Source organism: Nicotiana attenuata, unplaced genomic scaffold (assembly GCF_001879085.1).
Source record: "Nicotiana attenuata strain UT unplaced genomic scaffold, NIATTr2, whole genome shotgun sequence".
Classification (NCBI taxonomy): domain Eukaryota; kingdom Viridiplantae; phylum Streptophyta; class Magnoliopsida; order Solanales; family Solanaceae; genus Nicotiana; species Nicotiana attenuata.
This window is the reverse complement of record NW_017670537.1, coordinates 258,995-282,181: the sequence shown is the minus strand read 5'-3', so window position 1 is coordinate 282,181 and position 23,187 is coordinate 258,995. Positions and strand designations below refer to the sequence as shown.

General features: G+C 39.8%; 1 protein-coding gene across 2 annotated transcripts; it reads left to right on the top strand.

The window, feature by feature from the left end:
- Positions 1-86: 86 nt before the first annotated feature.
- LOC109240686 (phosphatidylinositol 3,4,5-trisphosphate 3-phosphatase and protein-tyrosine-phosphatase PTEN1) lies at positions 87-18,743 on the top strand. Of its 2 annotated transcripts, XM_019407352.1 has the most exons (8): positions 87-358; positions 1,890-2,211; positions 15,471-15,647; positions 16,036-16,149; positions 16,731-16,919; positions 17,308-17,544; positions 17,779-17,880; positions 18,242-18,743. In XM_019407352.1, the coding sequence occupies exons 2-8, from the start codon at positions 1,924-1,926 to the stop codon at positions 18,386-18,388; spliced, it is 1,254 nt and encodes a 417-aa protein (XP_019262897.1). In that variant the 5' UTR covers positions 87-358; positions 1,890-1,923; the 3' UTR covers positions 18,389-18,743. The 2 variants fall into 2 exon arrangements, with proteins under 2 accessions (XP_019262897.1, XP_019262898.1); XM_019407353.1 differs by lacking the exon at positions 16,731-16,919 and having other exon boundaries at positions 18,242-18,565.
- Positions 18,744-23,187: the final 4,444 nt, after the last annotated feature.

Genomic DNA, 23,187 nt, shown 5'->3' with positions numbered 1-23,187 from the left:
ATGTATTGCGGCTCATTTTTCTCCAATTTGGGGTTGTCCAAAACTCATTCCTAATTCATCATTATGATAGTTATACTAAGAATCTTCCCAATTCTCCATCCCTCTCTCTTCCTGAACCAGACATGGACTCCATTTACTCCTCTTCTTGGCCCCCATAAAATCAAAAAGAAAAAGAAACCATCCATTCCCTTGTGTTGGTCCAAGAACCAAATTTATGTACAAGTTGTACTAGTTTCTTGGACCAATTTTTAACGAAAAGTGATCAAAAGGGAGGCATACCTGTTATCATTTCTGAAATTTATGGTCTGCCTTCCAATCAATAGCAAGTTGATTTGGATCTTTATGTTCAATTTGAATGGTACTTCCTTCCTCAATTTTAATCTTGTGGCTTTTCCTTATCATTGTTTTGATGTTAGGTCTCTATTTGGTTAAAAAATCCATGTTGAAATGGATTCAAGATTGTCTTGAATTTTCTAATATGGTGTTGGGATTACATGTTATGTGCATGGACAGCGATGGCTCAAGCGAAAGACTAGTAAAGCCTTAAAGACTAGTAAAGCCTTTGCTTTAGGCGCCTAAATTTTGGGTCCCAAAAATATTTTTAGTTATGAATTCTATCTTATTTTCGCTTAGACAATATTAAAGTTTATAGAAAAAATAAAAGTACAAGCTTCTTATAAATGTAGAAAGCTGTCTATATTTTAACAAATAAAACTTTGAATTAAGCTATTCAAATCTTCATATTGCTAAAAAATATTTTTTATAGATCCAAGGTAACACATTGTAAATACGTGGCTTACATCTTATTAAACCTATGTAAATAATATTATTATGTTTTGTAAGATAACTACACTATAAACAAAAAAGGCCCCTTATTAAAAATTGGCTTTAGGCAACGAGTACGGATGTAAGGATACTTTTATAATAATAGAAAAGAAAAATGTATGTGTGCAGAAGTGCGTGGATGAAACTTTGAGTTTTTTATTTATCTTTTAAGTTCAATACACCTTATATCTTCTAATTAGATTTAATCAAGTTGTTTGAAATTCTGCAGCTTGTAGCTTAATAAGTAAAATTACTAATGAAAAATTATAACTTGATTAACATATTCAAATTCATGGGATGGCCATAATTTCTCATATATCACTGTTTTAGCTGCAAGCTGTGGGTATAACCACCACTTTGGTGCTCACTCTCTAGCTTTTGTTTTACTGGACAGGTTTTGCATGCTCACTGCTTAAAAAAAATCAATGTTGAGATTGCGAATTAATCATTTGATATGGTTCTGAACCTTTTTCTTGTAATTACTTCCTATTTTTTAATGCTTTGACTAGCTGTAAATTGTAGCTTCAAAGTGTAACTAAAAGCTGTCTCTTAAAGCAATAAAGTGATGCAAAACAAGGAATTATTGCTTCACGGGCGAAGCCATGCATTTATGTAAACTTCAATGACGCCCAAATTGATCCCAAAAAGACATGGTCCATAATTTGAATCTCAACCATGAGGAGTTGGATTAATATCCTCAATTTTGTATATTGGATCTCGAAATTAGAAGTGTGAACTTCATTTCTAGCTTTTCTCTTCAAGCCTCATGGAATTTGCCACTTTTTGCGCTTGTAAAAACATTGTATAATTCCCTATCTCAATCAATGAAAAGGTATCTTAAATGTAGATCCAGGATTTAAATTCTATGAGTTCAACCTTTAAGGTTTTTAGCATTCAACCCATAGTATCATTAAACTTATGGGTTCAGACCTACCGTTTATGCCAATATTAGTGTTTTCAAACATAAGTTTATGCTCCGCCTTGAAAGCATTGGGTTCAGATGAACCTGGCGCCAGTGCTCTATATCCGCCCCTACTTAAACGAATGGTTTACATCTTATGCAGGTATTGCATTGGGATTTAAGATTAGAACAAAGAAATGGGGCCAAGATTGTCAAAACAGGGTTTCAGGAAGCCTGTTAATCTGAATATCATGGATCTCCACCATAATCTGATAAACTATCTGTCAAGAAGTTTGTACATACGTAACTTGGTGTCGAAACAGAGAAGGCGAATGCTTGTTGGCGGGTATGATCTTGACATGACTTATATATCAGATCGAATTTTAGCAATGTCATTTCCTGCAGAACATGTGCGAGCAATGTTTCGCAACCCTTTGTGGCAGGTTAAGTCTGTACTGGATATGAGACATGCAGGACATTATAAGGTTAGTACATAGCTCACTTTACCATTAAACCTGCTTTCTTTCCCTTTTGTGCTTAGCATTATTAAAAGTCATAGTTTGAGCGATCGAGTGATGCAAACCGAGGGGTTATTCCTTCATCAGCGAAGGCATGCACTTTAGAGAAGTGTCCCCCCTTCAAACAATAATGTGCAAAGTGATCCAAACAAGAAATGGTTTGGTTCTTTGAATCTCAGTTTTGAGGATTTGGATTAACATCCACGTTCTTTTATATTGGATGCTGAAATTAGTTCTTTGAATCCAATGGACCTCGCCTTTTGCTCTTAAAAACACTGATACTGCTTCTATCTGTCATCTTAATTGTTTTCTAAACTTTAATCACCCAAGCAATTTTAATTTGGAACCTAAATAGTTTACTGAATAACTGCATCGAAGAGAACATATCAGACACTAAGATTAACAGGTGACAGCTTGAGTTTAGATTACATGTTTGCCTTGCACCTAAATGTGAATCTCATATTTTCAGAAATGTATACATTGATAGTAGCTTGTTTATTAACTTCTGCACTAAACACATTTGCTCTTGTAGGGAAATGACACCAAAAATAACGATAATAATACCGCAATAATATTATTTGTGAACGGATACACGGACTGGCTTGAGTCGTGCTAGGCACTGTCCTAAGAAACTATTTCAACACTGTGAAATGTTTCCCCAGGATTAAACAAGCCTACCTCTATTAGGGAGGATACAGGAATCAGCAAAATAGTAAATTACAAACCCAACTATTTTAAAAGAGGGAACAAAGCAAAGTAGACTATAAATGTTTTAAGGAGGAAGAAAAGGAAAGAAAGAGGCAAAGTGAAATGTGCTGATGCATGATGGCTATTTGAAGGCCTATTTATAGGCTAATTGAGAGGCTTTAGGCATGCCAAGTGTATGACACTTGCTTTGAACTTCCCATGCAAGTTGCCACATGTTTTGAACTTCCCATGCAAATTGACACATGGTTGAACATTTGTCCATTTTTGGAAAATATCATAACAGTTCCCCCACATATTTTCAAAAACTTCATACAAAGAGGAGTAAGATTTGCTGGATTTGTATGGTCCAAATGCAATAGGTTTGGTGTCTTTTGGACTATGAACCAAACTTAGATCAATAAAGTTTAACCCACAAAATTACTGGTGAAATATAATATTTCTATGAACCAGTAATTCTTATTGTAAGTCAGAGATTTTATCAATCACATTTTGACCCCCGGTAATTTTGCCGTTCAACGCGGTTTTGCGCCCAATAGGCCATGCGCGTGCCTGGTTATTCATGAGAGCTCTAGAGACTAGGCCAAATCTCATAGGAGCGGCTCACTCCACTCTTATATAGGTGAATTCATCAAGTGTATACTGCTTTTAAATACACCATCCATAAGGACTATGAATTTCATTAAGAGTTATAACTCAGCCTCTCAATTAGTAGCAGTCAAGCACTCTCTTTTAGTGCATCAGTGTCAATATTGACTTGTTATTACCCATATGAACCTACTTCATGGGATCTCCAATCACATAGGTTGGGTTACCATCTCTATTGACAACATGTCGGCCTTAACCCCATCTCTTTTGAGGTTTGAAGAATTAATTTTCTTCCCATGGGTTTAGTCAGAGGATCGGCCAAATTAACTTCTGACTTCACATAATCAATGGAAATTATTCCATCTCTCAGCAGCTGCTTTATGACATCATGTTTCAATTTCATGTGTCTACTTTTACAATTATAAGATTTATTCTTTGCTATAGCTATTGCCGCTTGGCAATCACAATGTATAGACACAGGAGACAATACGTCCTTTATTAAAGGGATATTAGCTAGGAAGTTTCTTAGCCACTCAGCCTCAGAACCAGCTAACTCCATAGCTACAAACTATGATTCCATAGTCGATCTAGCAATGATCGTTTGTTTAGCTGATTTCCAAGATATTGCACCACCACCAAGGGTGAATACATAACCACTAGTGGATTTTGTCTCATCTGAATCAGAGATCCAGTTTGCATCACTGTACCCTTCTAAAGTAGAAGGAAATCCACTATATAGGATACCATAATTTATGGTTCCTTTCAAATATTTCATTAGTCAATCTAATGCAGACCAATGCTCTCTGTTGGGATTATGAGTATATCTACTCGGTCTACACACAGCATAGGCTATATCAGGCCTTGTAAAATTCATTAAATGGATCAGACTCCCAATAATCAGAGCATATTTAGACTGAGCAACTGGGTCACCATTATTCTTTTTCAACTGAGAGTTAGCATCAAAAGGAGTGCTCACAGATGTGACATTAAAATATTCAAACTTCTTAAGAAGTCTCTTTGTGACGACCCAACCCGTCGTCACGTGTCTTACCACCCCGTTTTCCCCATTTTCTATTTCTTTATGCTTCATTATCTGTGTTTGGTGTGAAAGAGTTGATTTGGATTGGTTCTAGAAGGAAATGAGACACTTAGTCTCTTTAAGGAAGGTTTGTTTTGGAAAAGTCAACCAGACGTTGACTTATGTGTTAGAGGGCTCGGATATGAATTCCGATGATTCGGTTAGCTTCGGGGGATGATTTGTAACTTAGGAGGGTGATCGGAAGTAATTTTGGAGGTCCGGTGTAGAATTAGGCTTGAATTGGCAAAGTTAGAATTTTGGCGAAGTCCGGTTGATAGGTGAGATTTCAATCTGAGGGTCAAAATGGAATTCCGAGAGTTTTAGTAGCTTCGTTAGGTGATTTGGGATGTGTGTGCAAAGTTTTAGGTCATTCGGAGGTGTTTTGGTTGGGTTTTTGATCGAATGTGTGTTTCGGAAGTTTTGGAAGAACTTAGGCTTCAATTCGATGAGAAATGATGGTTTTAGTGTTGTTTGAGGTGTTTATATGATTGGAACAAGTTTGAATGATGTAATAGGAGGTGTTGGTGCTTTTGGTTGAGGTCCCGGGGGCCTCGGGGTGATTTCGGATGGTCAACGGGAAGTTTTGGTTTGAGAACTTAAGAAAATTGCAGCTGCTTCTGGTATTTTCGCTTCTGCAGAAATTGGACCGCAGAAGCGGTACCGCAGAAGCGAGGTGTTAGCCGCAGAAGCGGCAGGGATCGCAAAAGCAGATTGGCTGACCACATCTGCGGAGTCGCAGATGCGACAAAGCAACCGCAGATGCGGAGTTTGGTGATCTTAAAGGAATCCGCTAATGCGGAGCTAGATCCGCAGAAGCGGTGGCCACAGGAGCGGATTGGTGACTGCAGAAGCGGTTTATTCCGCAGAAGCAACCCTTAACCTTAAAAGCGGAAGTCGCAGATGCGGCTAAGGAGCCGCATATGCGGAAATAAATGATCAGTGGTGTTTTATTTCTCCTTCGCGAAATATCAAAGGGTTTCATAATTTTTACTTCGGACTTGGAGAATTTGGGCGAGTTGGAAGAGAGAAATCAAGGGACTTCATTGAGGTAAGGATTTCTGAGTCTAAAACATGATTTTATGGTGCAAATACATGAATTAAGACTGAAAAATTAAAGAATCAAGGGTCAAAAATGGTGATTAGGGCTTGAAACTTAAGAGAGCTAAAATGGGGATTTGAGGGGTCATTTGGACTCCGATTTTTGTGTTCTTTATATGTATAGACTCGTGGCGAGATAAGGAATCCGTTGATGGTAAATTTTCAGATTTTCGAGAAGTGGGCCCGGGGCTCGGTTTTTGCTAATTTCGAGATTTTAGCTATTTTTCGATTATTTTCAATTGGGAATTGTCCCATTGGCATAATGTGACGTATTCGTTGTGGTTTTGATCAGATTCGGTGCATGAGGAGGTCAATTCGAAAGGCAAGGGCATAGCGAGCTGGGATTTTGGCCGGCTTGAGGTGAGTAATAGATGTAAATGTTGTTCTGAGGGTTTGAAATCCCGAATTTTGCACATTGTAGTGCTATGTTGAGGTGACTTGCACGCGGATAACGGGCGTGGGGTAGAGCACCGTCGGGGATCGTGACTTGGGCCGTCCCGCTTAATAAAATTACTACCTAACTGATTGAAGCTTAGTTGATTATTAAAAATGGATTGATTGTCATAATTTGTCCTCGTGCCAACTGATTGAATCCTTCAGGGATTGCTCTTGCTGGTTTCTTACCATTTTTTTATATAATTGAACTCAGTCCTAGTATTTGATACTGTTTTGCAAACTCAGCCACTTTTTCTCAAACTAGAAACTTAATTAATACTTTTAAATGAAGTTTGGGCTAAATATTTCTATATTAATGTGCCCGAGAGGCTTATGTGATTTTGGACTGAGTATGGGATCGGGTTGCGCGCCGTAGCGGTATGAAATTGATATTGATATGAGGCCGAGGGCCTAGTTGATGCCACGATATGGCTTATTATTAAGCTTGGGCCGTAAGGGGCCCCTCCCGGAGTCTGTACACCCCTAGTGAGCGCCGTCGACGATAAATAAATGGAGCGGGTTGCACGCCGCAGCGGGTACTGGAGAGTACCGGTCTATGTGTTGCATTGCATATTATTAATTGTCATTTATTTACTTATCCGCTGTGATATTTCTATAATTGTTTTCACTGTTTTACTGGAGTTTATGTTGCTGGGTCCAAGTTGCTGTATTTATAGAATTACTTTGCGCCTATTCAGGATTTCTTATTCTCAGTCTTTATTTATGTTTATTACTCACTGGTCGGAGTACTCACATTACTCCCTGCACCTTGCGTGCAGATCCAGGTACTACTGAGGCTGAGTGAGGACTTCTCTGCTTAGCAGCTTATCCGGGAGTACCAAGGTAGCTGCACTTGACGTCCGCAGTCCTGATCTTCCCTCTGTCTTATTTGTCTTATTTATCTTATTCCCGCGTTTCTAGAGACTATATGTAGTAGGTTGATACTCTTGTGTTAAAGGCTCAGACTTGTGACACCGTATTCTTCGGGCTGTGTAATTGCTTTATTACTTGGGATTTCGCATATTTTACTTTATTTCAGACATTCGGTATGGTGACTTAGTAATTCATCCATGTTAAATAAATTCATGAGTTGTATAGATGGTCAAGGTTATTGAATTGGTCGGGCTTGCCTAGCAATGTGTTGGGCGCCATCACGACTGGGGTTGGGGTCGTGACAAGTTGGTATCAGAGCCTAGGTTACTTGGTCTCGCGAGACATGAGCCGGTTGGTAGAGTCTCGTGGATCGGTACGGAGACGTCTGTACTTATCCTCGGGAGGCTGCCGAACCTTAGGAAAACTTCACATTCTTGAAACTCTTGTCATGCGGCTTTGTTGAACTGAGAACTAAACTTCTATTGTTCTATTCTCTCACATATGGTGAGGACACGGGCTACCGGACGTGACGGACGACCACCAGTGCCACCTACTGAGGCCGCCAGAGGCCGTGTGTAAGGCCCCGTGAAATTAGTACTCAAGGCATAATACTTCGTCGAGTCAAAATTTCCATATTTGTGTTGAGAATATGTAATATTTTACTGATTTTGCACTTAAAAATCAAGAGTCAAAATTTTCCAGAAAATTGCCATTATGCGGTCCAGAATGCGGTCGCAGATCAGTTATGTGGACCGCATTTCTGCCGCAGAGTGAAACAGAAGAATTGTCAAAATTGATGTTGAAGATGCGGTCCATTATGCGATCGCATAACCAATATGCGGACCGCATAATTGTCCCATAAACTCCTCAAGGATTTGTGGAGGTCAGTTCTGCGGTGCAAAATGCGACCGCATAACAGGAATGCGGACCGCATTCCTGTCGACCCAAACAGACCCTTCAGAGTTTTGAGGGCACTTCTGCAGTCCAATTTGCGGACCGCATTTCGATTCTGCGGTCGCAGAATGCGACCGCAGATCTTGCTCGGGCTTCTATTTTTCTAAATTTTAAAACCCGACTCCTTTTAATAAAACACCCCAACCCCTCATTTTTAACATTCTTCTGAATAAAAATAAGAGAGAGGAAGAGAGGGTTCTTGAGAGAGAAAGCGATTTCCATCAATTTGGTTCTTCAAAACTATCTGGGCCGGGAAAATTCGAAGTAATTGTCCTCATCCCCATCCTTACAGGTAAAATCCCTAACCTTTTTCCTTGATTTTTCAGGTTTAAACTAGGGGGGGGGGGGAGTCTCATGCATTAATTCTTGAAAGTTATAGTTGAAATTGTGCATGCATGTCTATTAAAACCTAAAATCTAGTAGGAGTAATTGGGTGGGAGCAAAGACTTGTGCAAAGAAAGGGTTAATAACCTAAGTATGTTCGGGTAGTGATTTTGAACCTTGAATTCTAAGTTATGTGTATTAATTTGTGCACTATATTGACGTTGCTAGATTATTTGGTGAATTGGAAGTAGAAATTCAGCTCCAGGTATGTATGTCTAACCTTGACCTTGTAAAATCGCCTTGCTGGTGTTCAAATGTTTGGTATGTGGCATCTATGTGGGTAAATTGTGCAATTCGTGTGATTGGCATGATTGCGAATATGATATGTGGTATTAGCTGAGAAACAAATGACGGAAGGAAATTGTAAGTGATGCAACTGGAATAATTGTGATAGTAACATCTATGGCTTATCGTGGACAAGTATTGTTGTAACGTAAAACACTTGTGAATTGTTGAATATGACGGAAATAGTATTAACGGTTATGGAGATACTTGTAAATTATTTTTGCTACTTCTTAAGTGTTGTTGTGATCTTTGTGAATTGTTCGTTGTTGTTGTTGTGATTGTTTGTGAAATGAAACTGTACGGTGGGATCGGGTTGCGCGCCGCAACACGAAGTAACAAGGTATGGGTTATGGTGATAAGGGTGGCCGAGGTAATAAGGGTGGAAAGTGATCGAAATCACTGTTGAAATGAAAATATGAGCAAAAATGCGAAATTTATTGATGTGGAAATGTGGAAGGGGAAACAGGAGAGTTTGTAAAACTTGTTTGGCTTGATTGTTCCTTCTTATGGATTTGACTGTTGTTTCTATTATTGTTACTTACTTGTCTATGGCTTGATGTTTACTTGGCGCAAAGTTTGTTCATACATACCAGTACAATTCCAGTGTACTGACGCCCCTTTTGCCGGGGGCGCTACATTCGTGTTATGATTGTAGGTGGATCCATAGCAGGTACTCCAGTCCACCGACCGTAGCTCCTCATCACTTTCCATCTGCTGAATTGGTGAGCCCCTTTCCTTTCGGCGCCCTGTGTGGCTCATGCCGCCTTCGTTTTGGGATCTTGTCTAGATATTTGTATAAGGTATAGTCGGAGCCTTGTTACCGGCAAGTACTGTATCATCCTTTTTCAATGTTAGAGGCTCCGTAGACAGAAAATGTGGGTCATGAACTAAAGTGATATGTATCTTGTATGTTGGGCTATGTAAAATGTAAACCACGCTAAGAAATCACGTACCGTGTGTATGCTTTGTAATAAAAAGGTGTTTTTAATTGTAAATGGTTATTTCTTTTGGCTAATAAGTAATGAAAGAATGCGGAGTAGCATGTGGGGTAGGAAAGGCACCCAGGTCCGCTTGACTGGGGCTACCCGGTCGAGCACCGGTCATGTCCCTCGAATTTGGGGCGTGACACCGTGGACGCGGTCATTGTCGTGGCAGAGGCAGAGCAGCCGGGGCAGCACCTGCTGATCCGTTAGTTGCCCCAACTCAGGATCAGGCTCCAGCTGTGGATACTCCAGCGGCACCAGCTGTGCCTATCGTGATTTCGGGTCAACAGGAGACCTTGGCACAGATATTATCAGTCTGCACTAGCTTGGCTCAGGCAGTCTCAGCTACCACAGCAACAGCAGCTACTTCACAGGCCGGGGGGAGGCAATCAGACCCCCGTTGCTCGCACACCTACGCAGGGAGTGCAGGGGCTACAGACACCAGAGGCACCTCCAGCTCAATCGGTTGCACCAGCTCAGGGCTTCGTGGTTCCAGCTATGCCAGACGATGAGCAGCATCGTCTCGAGAGGTTTGGTAGACTCCAGCATCCGACATTCGGTGGTGCTGAGCGCGAGGATGCCCAGGGTTTTCTTGACAGATGTCAGCGTATGCTCCGTACGGCAAGGATCCTTGAGTCGAGTGGTGTGACATTTACTACTTTTCAGTTCACGGGGGCTGCTCTTACTTGGTGGGAGGACTTTGAGAGGCGTAGGCCTGCCGGTGCAGCACCTCTGACTTACCAGCAGTTCTCCGCTCTTTTTCTGGAGAAGTATGTACCTCAGTCCCGTAGGGAGGAGCTGCGTAGGCAGTTTGAGTGGTTGACACAGGGGGATATGACAGTGACTCAGTACGAGATGAGGTTTTCACAGCTGGCCCGTCATGCTACTTGGATGGTTCCGTCAGATCGTGAGAGGATTAGGAGATTTGTGGATGGCCTTAACTACCATCTTCGTATTCTGATGACTAGAGAAAAAGTATTGGGTGCTACGTTTGAGGAGCTGGTGGACATCGCTCGTGAGATTGAGTCAGTTCGCCGTAGAGAGCGAGAGGAGAGGGAGGCTAAGAGGCCTCGTGCATCGGGCAGCTACAGTGGTGCTCCTTCGAGGGGCCAGTTCCAGCAGGGTAGAGGTCGCTCTTTCAGGCCTGCTCAGTCGGCTCGTCTAGAGTATCGTGGGGGATCTTCAGGCCGTGGTCATCATGGGCCCCAGCAGGGTCAGTCTTCACTCAGTGCCCTCCCAGCTCAGAGTTCATTTCATGCCCCATTAGTTCAGGGTTCTTTTGCGCCCAGTGCATCTGCTAGTCACTCCGGCGCGAGGGGTTCCCGTCAGTCCCCATCTCCAGTACCGGGCAACTGTTATGAGTGCGGAGAGTTTGGTCACTTGAGGAGGTAGTGCCCTCGCCTTCGTGGCAGACAGCATCAGCAGAGGGGTCNTAGTATAAACACATTTATCCACCTCAACTGAAGAAAAATCGTCTCTCAGTAAGACTTGTTCAAATTTCTCATATCACTGCTTAGGAGCTTGTCTAAGGCCATAAAGAGATTTAATTAGTCTACAAACTTTATTTTCTTGTCCAGGAATGACACAGCCTTCAGGTTGAACCATATAAATCTCTTTTTCTAAATCACCATTTAGAAAAGCAGTTTTCACATCCATTTGGTGGATAAAAAGCTTACGGATTGAAGCTAAGGCAATTAAAACTCGAATAGAAGAAATTCTAGTCACTGGTGCAAATGTATCAAAATAATCTATATTTTATTTTTGAGAAAATCCTTTTGCTACTAACCGAGCTTTATATTTATCTAAAGATCCATCAGGATTAAATTTTCTTTGGAAAATCCATTTACAACCAATATGTTTTGCACCAGGAGGTAAATTAGTTAAAATCCATGTATTATTTTTCATAATAGAATCAATTTCAACTTTTATTGCCTCTTTCCAATAATTAGCTTCTGAAGAAGATATAACTTCAAAATAATTTGATGGTTCATTATCGACAAGAAAAGTTTGAAAATCATTTCCATAAGAAAAATATTCTTTCCTAGGCCTTTTGCTCCTTCTCAGTTCCTCATTAGAGGTAATTTTATTATTTGTTTCAACAGGTGTATGAGAAATTTTATCAGACAGTGGATAAATATATTCAAAGAACTCAGCATTCTTTGTCTCAATTATAGTATTGCAATCAAGCACATCACTTTTTAAAACAAGGAATCTATATACAGCACTATGTTCAGCATATCCAATAAGCATACAATCAGCAGTTTTAGAACCTATTTTTCTCTGTTTAGGTTCAGGCAAAAGAACTTTAGCAAGGCACCCCCACACTTTTAAATATTTTAAATTAGGTTTATAACCCTTCCACAATTCATAAGGAGTTTTGCTTGTTCTTCTATGTGGTATTCTATTTTGTAAGTGACATGCAGATAGAATAGCTTCACCCCACAAATTATCAGGAGCATTAGAACTAATTAACATAGAGTCATCATCTCTTTCAATGTTCTATTTTTCCTTTCAGCTACTCCATTTGACTCAGGTGAATAAGGCGGAGTTAATTCATAAATTATTCCATTCTTTTCACAAAATCCATTTAAAGTTAAATATTCTCCACCTCTATCTGATCTAATTCTCTTGATTTTTCTACTAAGTTGATTTTCAACCTCAGTTTTATAAGAAATAAAAGCATTAAATGCATCATCTTTATTTCTAAGCAAATACAACTTTGTATATCTAGAAAAATCATCAATAAAAGTCACATAATATCTTTTACCACCTCTAGTCATAGTCTGCTTCAAATCGCCTAAATCAGTGTGAATTAAAGATAACAATTCAGTTTCTCTATTTAGGGAAAAACAAGTCTTTCTAGTACTTTTAGCTTCAGCACATATTTCACACTTGTTAATAATATTTGAGTCTAAACCAGATATTAATCCTAGCGACTGCATTTTCTTTATATACGCGACATTAACATGTCCTAGTCTAGCATGCCATAAAGAAATTGACTCAACCATATAAGCAGAAGAAGATGCATTTTCATTGCTAGTATCAAAAATATTAAGCACAAATAAACCATAGTTACAATATCCATTGCCCACAAAAATATCATTTTTGGTCAATACGACCTCATTATTTTCAAATGAAACCTTCACTCCAACTTTTCCTAATAACCCCACAGAAACCAAATTGGTTTTATATTAGGAACATGCAATACATCACTCAATGCTAGAGTTTTACCAGATGTGAGTTTTGGATAANAGCAACATTTATGCAAGGAGGGACAATGCTTAGTCCCATGCAAACAGAAGGCAATGCTTAGCCTTATGCAAATATGGAGGCAGGGATTAGCCTCATGCAGGATGCGGGATAGGGCTTAGTCCCATGCAAATGGAAGGCAGTGCTTAGCCTTATGCAAATATGGAGGCAGGGATTAGCCTCATGCAGGATGCAGGACAGGGCTTAGTCCCCTGCAAATACTTAGGCAGGGATTAGCCTCATATAGATGGGGAGGCAGGGATTAGCCTCATATAGATGGGGAGGCAGGGATTAGCCTCATGCAAATATGGAGGCAGGAATTAGCCTCATGGAGGCAAGGATTAGCCTTATGCAAACATGGAGGCAGGGATTAGCCTCATGCAAATATGGAGGCAGAGATTAGCCTCATGCAGGTAGGGAGGCAGGGATTAGCCTTATGCAAATACGGAGGCAGGGGTTAGCCTCATGTAGATAGGGAGGCAAGGATTAGCCTCATGCAAGATAGGGAGGCGGGGATTAGCCTCATGCAAATATGGAGGCAGGGATTAGCCTCGTGTAGGTAGGGAGGCAGGGATTAGCCTCATGCAGATAGGGAGGCAAGGATTAGCCTCATGCAAGCGGGGAGGCAGGGATTAGCCTCATGCAGATAGGGAGGCAGGGATTAGCCTCATGTAAGTGGGAGGCAGGGATTAGCCTCATCCAGATAAGGAGGCAAAGATTAGCCCCATGCAAGTGGCAGGCAGGGATTAGCCTCATGCAGGTAGGGAGGCAAGGATTAGCCTCATGCAAGACATGGAGGCAAGGATTAGCCTCATGCAAACAGGGAGGCAAGGATTAGCCTCATGCAAACAGGGAGGGAAGGATTAGCCTCATACAAACAGGGAGGAAAGGATTAGCCTCATGCAAACAGGGAGGCAAGGGTTAGCCTCATGGAGGCAAGGATTAGCCTCATGCAAATAGGGAGGCAGAGATTAGCCTCATGCAATTGGGGAGGCAAGGATTAGCCNAATTCTCTTGATTTTTCTACTAAGTTGATTTTCAACCTCAGTTTTATAAGAAATAAAAGCATTAAATGCATCATCTTTATTTCTAAGCAAATACAACTTAGTATATCTAGAAAAATCATCAATAAAAGTTACATAATATCTTTTACCACCTCTAGTCATAGTCTGCTTCAAATCGCCTAAATCAGTGTGAATTAAAGATAACAATTCAGTTTCTCTATTTAGGGAAAAACAAGTCTTTCTAGTACTTTTAGCTTCAGCACATATTTCACACTTGTTAATAATATTTGAGTCTAAACCAGATATTAATCTTAGCTACTGCATTTTCTTTATATACGCGACATTAACATGTCCTAGTCTAGCATGCCACAAAGAAATTGACTCAACCATATAAGCAGAAGAAGATGCATTTTCATTGCTAGTATCTGAAATCTTAAGCACAAATAAACCATAGTTACAATATCCATTGCCCACAAAAATATCATTTTTGGTCAATACGACCTCATTATTTTCAAATGAAACCTTCACTCCAACTTTTCCTAATAACCCCACATAAACCAAATTGGTTTGGATATTAGGAACATGCAATACATCACTCAATGCTAGAGTTTTACCAGATGTGAGTTTGAGAAGAATTTTTCCTTTCCCAAGAACACGAGTTGTTCTTGAGTCACCAAGATAAATAGTTTCTTCTCCTTCCTCAACTTGGGTGTAAGACAAAAATTCATTTTTGTTTGCACAAATGTGCCTAGTAGCACCAGAGTCTATCACCCAATCTCTCACACTGGCCACATTATTTATTTGGGAGATGACCACAACAATTATATTATCTGCTTTAGTCAAATTTAATTTTGACATAGCGAGATTGTCATTTATCCCAACTCTACTATTGCATTGAGGTGCATTTTTCTTGAAGGTTTTAATATTAGCATTGGATATGTAACCATGTCTGTTCACATACCTGTGTTTGGACATTAATGTCTGCCAAAGTTGTGGATGCAATAACGTATTTGCAACACCATGGATTTCTGCCAGGACAGCTGGAACAGTAGCAGTAGAGACAACACCAAAATTGGTAGCACCATCAAAAATTTCCGTAGTAGTATTACTTGCCATAGTTTTTTAGATTGTAGGGAAATGACACAAAAAATAACGATAATAATACTGCAATAATATTATTTGTGAACGGATACACGGACTGGCTTGAGTCGTGCTAGGCACTGTCCTAAAAAACTATTTCATCAATGTGAAATATTTCCCCAGGATTAAACAAGCCTACCTCTATTAGGGAGGATACAGGAATCAGCAAAATAGTAAATTACAAACCCAGCCATTTTAAAAGATGGAACAAAGCAAAGTAGACTATAAATGTTTAAGGAGGAAGAAAAGGAATGAAAGAGGCAAAGTGAAATGTGCTGATGCATGATGGCTATTTGAAGGCCTATTTATAGGCTAATTGAGAGGTTTTAGGCATGCCAAGTGTATGACACTTGTTTTGAACTTCCCATGCAAGTTGACACATGGTTGAGCATTTGTCCATTTTTGGAAAATATCATAACAGCTCTCTCAGTCAAATGTTGTTGCTTGTAGGTCTATAACTTATGTGTAGAGCAAGCTTATGATGCCTCACATTTTCATGGCCGTGTGGAGAGGTATCCGATGGATGATAATCATGTTCCTCCTCTCCAAATGATCAGAGAATTCTGTGAAGATGTGTACTCATGGCTGTCAAATGACCCCAAGAATATTGCTGTTATACATTGCATGGTACCCCTAGCATCCTTTTCATTACTTTTCTTTTCCAGTACCTAATTTTTTAATGAAGTATCTAAATATTGCTATGTTGAGGGGTTTCTCATAGCAATTCAACTAGAATCATATCAGACATTTTCTATTAAGATTTGTCTTTTTTATGCTTGAAAACTGTACTATAAACTAAAATGGAATACAAAAAGAAAGTTTCCAATACTATTTAACTGAAGTGATTGTATGCCTTTTAACATTGTGAATATGGATCATGGCATTGTGAACTTCAAATTAGCTCTGAATTAAGTGGATCTGCTGAATTCTTTCTTTTTGAAAACGTGAAGACAAAATATAGTTGATAGTATCATAGTGTAATTAACTTTTTTTTTTTTTTTTTTGACATCTGTAGGCAGGTAAAGGGCGGACTGGTTTAATGGTTTGTTCATACCTAGTTTACACTGGCATGTCAGCTGAGGAGGCTCTTCGGGTGTATGCTGAGAAACGAACAACCAATAATGAAGGAGTAAGTTATATCAATCCTCTAATTAGAACTGTTTACAATGCAATAGAGGGAGCCTGAAATATATAACATAGAGACTTTCATTCGAAATGGACTACCCGATTCATATCTATATTTCAACAAGACTGATTCCTGTTATATAATTAGGCAGACATATAGCCAACAACAAACCTAAGAAAAGATGTGAAATGCCTGTCGTTTTTGCTTCCACTATATATTAGGCATTGACCCAAAGGGAGGAAATGCAATGTTTGGTTTTTAAGAAATTCTACTGAAGTTCTGTGATTTTTGCTTTATTTAGGATTTTGAACTCTAAAGTATGTAAAAGGAACAGAGAATCTTCTGTCATGAAGTGTGTTATTAGTGCTAACATTCAAATACAGTAGAACACGCAATAAAACATATTGAGGCATGTTTATTTTCACCTCACGAAGCGAGAGAGAATATATGAGATGTTAGTCTATTGCTTGAAGTTCTGAAGGGAGACATACTTCACATATAGTAAGGATAGTTCATTTTCGTCGCAAATCTTCAAGTTGTTCTTCTTGAAGTGATTACAACCCTGAGATTGTTTCCATATACAGGTATCAATTCCTAGCCAACGTAGGTATGTCAGATATTGGGAGCACGTACTTTCCTTCTCAAAGGGTGTTCCTCGTGGTCCTCCAACTGTCAAATTGCCCAAGTCATGTAAGAGAGAGCTCCGTCGCATTAGATTATATGACACTATAAACGTTGAATCCATCTTCTTCGTGGTATCTGAATTGCAAAGAGTAAGCCATCTTACTCATATAAGATTCTTTTGCAGCATCAATGATGACACAGTTGCAAAATACTGAAGGGATAAGAGGCTACATCCTATGCATGATTAGTTATATAAAGTTATGATAAGATGATTACTAATCGGTTTGTGTGACCATCTCATCTAAAAGCTTAAACTGTTAGAAAGAGCACACTTTTATTTACTTAATTATGTCTTTAACATGCCCTTCACGTGCAGACCTAATTCCTTTTCATGGCCAAGCACATTGAATTTATCTTGATAAGTGGACAGAGGAAAGAATAAAGTTGAAAGAAAACTCAAATTACAAGATTTTTGAATTTTTTCCAGTTGTATTGATCTTCATTTTGGTTCCATTCTCTGCTTATTCATTGCAATAGGTTCCAGGAGAGAAGTATTGTCCACCTGCAGAAGTCTCAAAAAGTTGCTGCAGACGAATTAAGAATGGTATTCAGCGAACTTATAGCCCTCGATATTTTTATTCCTTTGTTGAGGAAAATGAAGATGAGATGAAACAAGAAAAGAAGGAACCCCGTTTGGTTGTCCAAATGGACACTGAAAGTTCAATGCTCTATCAGAAAACCTGTCTGGATCATTTTTACGACAAACCAGTGCAAGTACGAATCTTTAGCCTATTCTATAAAATTATGATATGATGTTTTCTCTATCTAACTAACTTTTGATAGTCACGTTAATATTTTCTTCCACCATCACTAATATAGTAATATATACATCAAATTAACCCTTTAGATTTCATTTTGAGTTAACACTATCACATAAAATGGGACGCAGGGAATATGTTTTTCTTCCTTTGCTCTCTATTAATTATAAGTTGGATTATCTCTTAACAGGTCAGTGGAGATGTACGTATCACATTCTACGAAAAGCTCATTGGAGGACGTCTCTTCTATGCTTGCTTCAATACTGCTTTTATTAGGAATGATCTACTGCAGGTATTTTTCAATAATTCAAACTGTAATTTACGATATAACTGAAAAATATCGTGTATATGTTATTAAACTGTAAAAGTAAAGTGCGTAAACACATCTGTAGTGACACAAGTCATGTATCATCGATGCTGATCAAAAGCTCCAAAAAAATTATTGATAAGAAATGAACGTTTTAACATTTGACTACGTGCCATTGAAGGATTTTGTCCGCCCCAAAAAGCCATAAAAGAAAATCAGAAACTTAGTATGATCAAGATTAAGCAGTCACGTCAGGAGCCAACTCATTGTATTACTATTTGTGCAGTATGTCAAATTTGTATAATGATGTGCTACTAATTCTGTTTGAAATTCTGAAAATTTGCAGTTTTCGCTACGAGAGCTAGATAAAGTTGGAAAAAAGGGTAGGTCCATGACTGGTTCTTCATTCTGCTTGGAGTTGTTCTTTGGTCCAGCAAATGGAAATTGTTTGCCAACACCTCCTTTACATGAAGATAATCTTAGTGATTGTTAAACTACTCCATATATTATCAAAACCCCTTAAATATAGTACAATTTATAGTGTTGTACATTTTACATTTCAATTGTCTTACCATCTATTTTTCAGGGGATGGAAGACTAGGAAGATTTCAATAGTTTTGTAAGTAGAACTTGAGGGAGTAGTTATAAGAACAAATGTTTCATCTTGAAACTTGCATGCCTATCCTAGAATCTAATGGAAACAAAATTCTTAGAATTTGAAAAGGATCTAGGTTTTTTGGTTGCATTTAGTATTAGAATTTGAGGGCCAATAGTATTCTCCGTTTGGTCCTTATAATAAACTTCAATATTATAGTTGAGTTCAATATTAATGATTGAACTTATATGCACGGACAATGTAGAAAAAGTTTACACTATCATGGTATTTTAACATGTTATACAAGGTAGTTTGCCTTATTTTCCAAGTTTCTAATCCCACTTCTTTTAGTTATTTTTAAGTAATTTGATAGTGTAAATTTGTTTTACATCGTTAGTGTATCGAAGTTAAAGTCAATGCCAAATTCTTATTCTCTTAGGGAGCGGTTGTTTTTTAAGATCACTTAGATATTTGAATTTGAATACATATAAATTTTAAGATGTATTTAAATGTAAAAATTAAGTGATCAGAATTATTTATTTTTTCAACATCTGAATGTTTATAATTTTGTTTTCATTAAAAATTAATAATATAAATTTCAAATCAGATGATTTAATTTTATATCCACAAAATATAGTAGGTTATACGGTGATGATTGCTTGTGGCTGGTGGTGGTATTTGGATTTAAGGTTTTATGATAGAGAGTTCTTGGAATAGATCATTCTTGAGAAGATTGCATAGAAATCCCACTCCTTTTGTTCTAGTTCTTTGGAAAAACTCTGTTAGAGGTATGCTCCTTTGTATACAGTCGAAATCGGGCTCGTCTACTGCATGACAGATCGAGATTGAAACGTGATGGATTGAAGATCGATCCCGGGTTCCATCGAACCAATATACGAAGTCAGAATGTCCGTCCTCAAGAACATCGAGTTCATGACCTCAGAATTGACCCTGACCCCGAATGAGCTCGAGAAAACATTGCCAGACCGAATAACGGAAGGCTGAAATATCCGTAACCGGTCGGGTATCACGGCAGGAATCTCGGCACGTATCAATAAAAAATCGGCAAATCAGTAAATCATGAGACTTTTACCTTTTATAGAATTGTACCTAAAGTAAGACTCCCGTACTATATAAAGGGGGTCTGATTATTTGTAAAACACATTGTAACAATCATTCAGAAGCAATATACTATTATTTTCTCTTTAAGTTCTATTTCAACTGTGTCTTGACACTGATCGAAGTGCATTCTGTTCAAGGGGGGCTCTCTCCCCAAGGTTGTAACGGTACAATTCGTGTGGTTTGAATTTACTTTATCATACTTTATTTCAAATTACAATTTAACTAATCGCTTTGTGTCAATTTAATCCACGTATCCTTAAAACTACTTACAAATTCAATTGTTATACGATTTTGAGGGTAAATAGTTTGGCGCCCACCGTGGGGCTAAGGATAATAGTGGTTATTTGATATAAATTTCCATAACACACACTATTTTACACATGTTCTTTGAGGTGTCTCTGATTTCCGGATAAAAATGTCGAACTCTCAATCAGCATCCCTACATGTTGATAATGAGTCAGACCACCATGGCGAAAATGACAACGTAGCACCCGAGAACGACGTGCCCTCGGTCGACCTCGACGGAGTCCCGACTGCAGACCGAATCGATGTTAGCTCGCATGTGGCCATCAATGCAAATTTGCCTACCGATCTTGAGGACAACGTCTATAGGGATGTTCGATCGGTCACAGAAAGCACACACGGTGACGAAGATGGTGGAATCAACTTACGGGTGATCTTCGAATGTTACAGGCTCAACAGGCGGCGATAGCCCAACTCCAGAACCAGAGCCGCCCGCCAAGTAGGATTGAGCTCGAACCATCCCAGGAAGTTGTTCACAGAGTTGAACCGGTCTCAGGGAGATCGAATGAGAAGGATTCGGGGACCAACCGATAATCATGAAGATGCTCGAGGAACTGACAAAATGGATAGAGTCGAGAGAGAAGAAGATCGAGGCAAACGATAAGAAGGTGGAAACCTACAATTCCAGGGTCGATCAAATCCCAGGAGCGCCGCCGATATTGAAACGCCTGGACTCCAACAAGTTCGTACAGAAACCTTTTCCTCCGAGCGCATCTCCCAAGACGATTCCTAAGAAGTTCCGCGTGCCCGAGATTCCTAAGTACAACAAAACGACCGACTCGAACGAGCATGTTACCTCCTACACATGCACCATCAAAGGGAATGACTTGGAGGATGATGAGATCGAATATGTCTTGCTAAAGAAATTCGGAGAGACCCTGTCAAAGGGAGCTATGATATGGTATCACAACTTACCTCCTAATTCTATTGACTCATTTTCCATGCTTGCAGATTCTTTCGTGGAAGCACACGCCGGGGCTATTAAGGTCGAGACTAGGAAGTCGGACCTTTTCAAAGTAAAACAAAAGGATAATGAAATGCTCAGAGAGTTCGTGTCCCGGTTTCAAATGGAACGGATGGATCTTCCACCGGTCGCTGACGATTGGGCCGTTCAAGCCTTCACCTAAGGACTCAATGTTCGAAGCTCGGTGGCTTCACAACAGTTGAAGCAGGATCTGATAGAGTACCCGGCTGTTACTTGGGCCGATGTGCATAATCGATATCAATAAAAAATCAGAGTCGAAGATGATCAACTTTGGGCTCCTTCCTGGTCCGTTTATCCTATCAGACCCATTGAAAGAATCAAGAGAGATATCGACCATGAACCGAGGTCAAACAGGGATCGGTATCAGCCGTACAATGGAGATCGAAGAAGCAGTGGGTCCAGGCGAAATTCTATGCGGAATGAAAGGAGAAGTGATCGAGGTCAGAGCACTCGGGCACTCATGAGCAAGAACAACTTCGACATGCCTATCGGGCCTAAATAGGCGCAAAGGTTATCGGAATATAAATTTAATGTTGATGCGGTTGCCATCGTATCAGCTATCGGACGCATCAAAGATACCAAATGGCCTCGACCTCTACAATCTGATCCAACCCAAAGGGATCCAAACCAGATGTGCAAATATCACGGTGCTCATGGCCACAGAATAGAGGATTGCTGATAGTTGAGAGAGGAAGTAGCCTAGTTATTCAATAGCGAGCACCTTAGAGAATTTCTGAGCGACCAAGCCAAGAATCATTTTAGAAATAAGGATTCTAACAAACAAACCGAACTATATGAACCTCAACACGTCATTAACATGATCATCGGTGGAGTCGATGTCCCTCAAGGGCCAATGTTGAAGCGCACCAAAGTGTCCATCACAAGGGGAAAACAGACTCAAGATTACATACAAGAAGGAAACTTGTCTTTCAACGATGAAGACATAGAAGAGATCGTGCAGCCCCACAACGATGCACTTCTGTACTCATAAATAAATCTCGAGTTAAGGCTGTGTTAATTAATCCAGGTAGCTCAGCCAACATCATCCGGTCGAGAGTCGTAGAGCAGCTCGGTCTACAAGATCAAATCGTGCTTGCAGTCCGAGTTCTGAACGGATCCATCATGGCTTGTGAAACCTCTAAGGGAGAGATAACATTACCAGTCAATGCCGCCGGGACCGTCCAGGAGGCCAAGTTTTATGTGATCAAAGGAGACATGAGGTACAATGCCCTATTCGGGAGGCTATGGATCCACAACATAAGGGCAATGCCCTCGACTCTTCACCAAGTGTTAAAATTCCCAACGCCGGGAGGAATTAAAATGATTTATGGAGAACAACCAGCCGCAAAAGAGATGTTTGCAGTCGAAGAAGTGATTCCAATATCAACCCTCACAATGTCAAAGGAATCGAGTTGGGGTGTAAAGCAAGAGGCCAAATAGCAATCACCGACACCGGCCACGACCCAACCGGATAGACAGGGGACTAACGAAGACGATGATTACGGGGTTCCCCGATCTTTTATAGTCCCCGATGATTCCGACGCTACTAAATCAACGGTCGAAGAGCTGGAACGGGTCATATTGATCGAGCATCTACCTGATTGGAAGGTATACCTGGGCACGGGGTTAACTCCTGAGCTCAGAAAAAAACTCATCCAATTTCTTATAGCTAACATAGATTAGCTTAGTCCCATCTTAATATGACAAGGATCCCACCGGAGATAACCACTCACAAGCTAAGCCTGGACCTGAAATTCCATCCGATCAAGCAGAAGAGGAGGCCCCAGTCCGAGGTCAAACATGCTTTCATCAAGGACGAGGTATCTAAACTCCTTAAAATAGGGTCCATTCGGGAGGTTAAATACCCGGATTGGTTAGAAAACATAGTGGTAGTCCCTAAAAAGGGGAACAAATTAAGAATGTGTGTAGATTATAAGGATTTGAACAAAGCGTGTCCCAAGGACTCCTTCCGTCTGCCCAACATCAATCACATGATCGATGCCACGGCCGGCCACGAGATTCTCAGTTTTCTCGATGCCTATTCCGGGTACAACCAAATATGGATGGACCCGGATGATCAGTAAAAAACCTCCTTCATTACTAAGTACGGCACGTACTGCTATAACGTGATGCCATTCAGATTAAAAAACGCCGGTGCCACTTATCAACGCCTAGTAAACCGGATGTTTGAGGAACAAATAGGAAAATTGATGGAGTTTTACATTGATGCTATGTTGGTTAACTCCCTGCGAGTAGAGGACCATTTAAAACATTTGTAGGAGACCTT

Coding starts and splice junctions, on each gene's coding strand:
- LOC109240686 (XM_019407352.1), top strand. CDS start 1,924: ATGGGGCCAAGATTGTCAAAACAGGGTTTCAGGAAGCCTGTTAATCTG. Junction 2,212..15,470: donor GACATGCAGGACATTATAAG/GTTAGTACATAG, acceptor TGTTGCTTGTAG/GTCTATAACTTATGTGTAGA. Junction 16,920..17,307: donor TGGTATCTGAATTGCAAAGA/GTAAGCCATCTT, acceptor TCATTGCAATAG/GTTCCAGGAGAGAAGTATTG.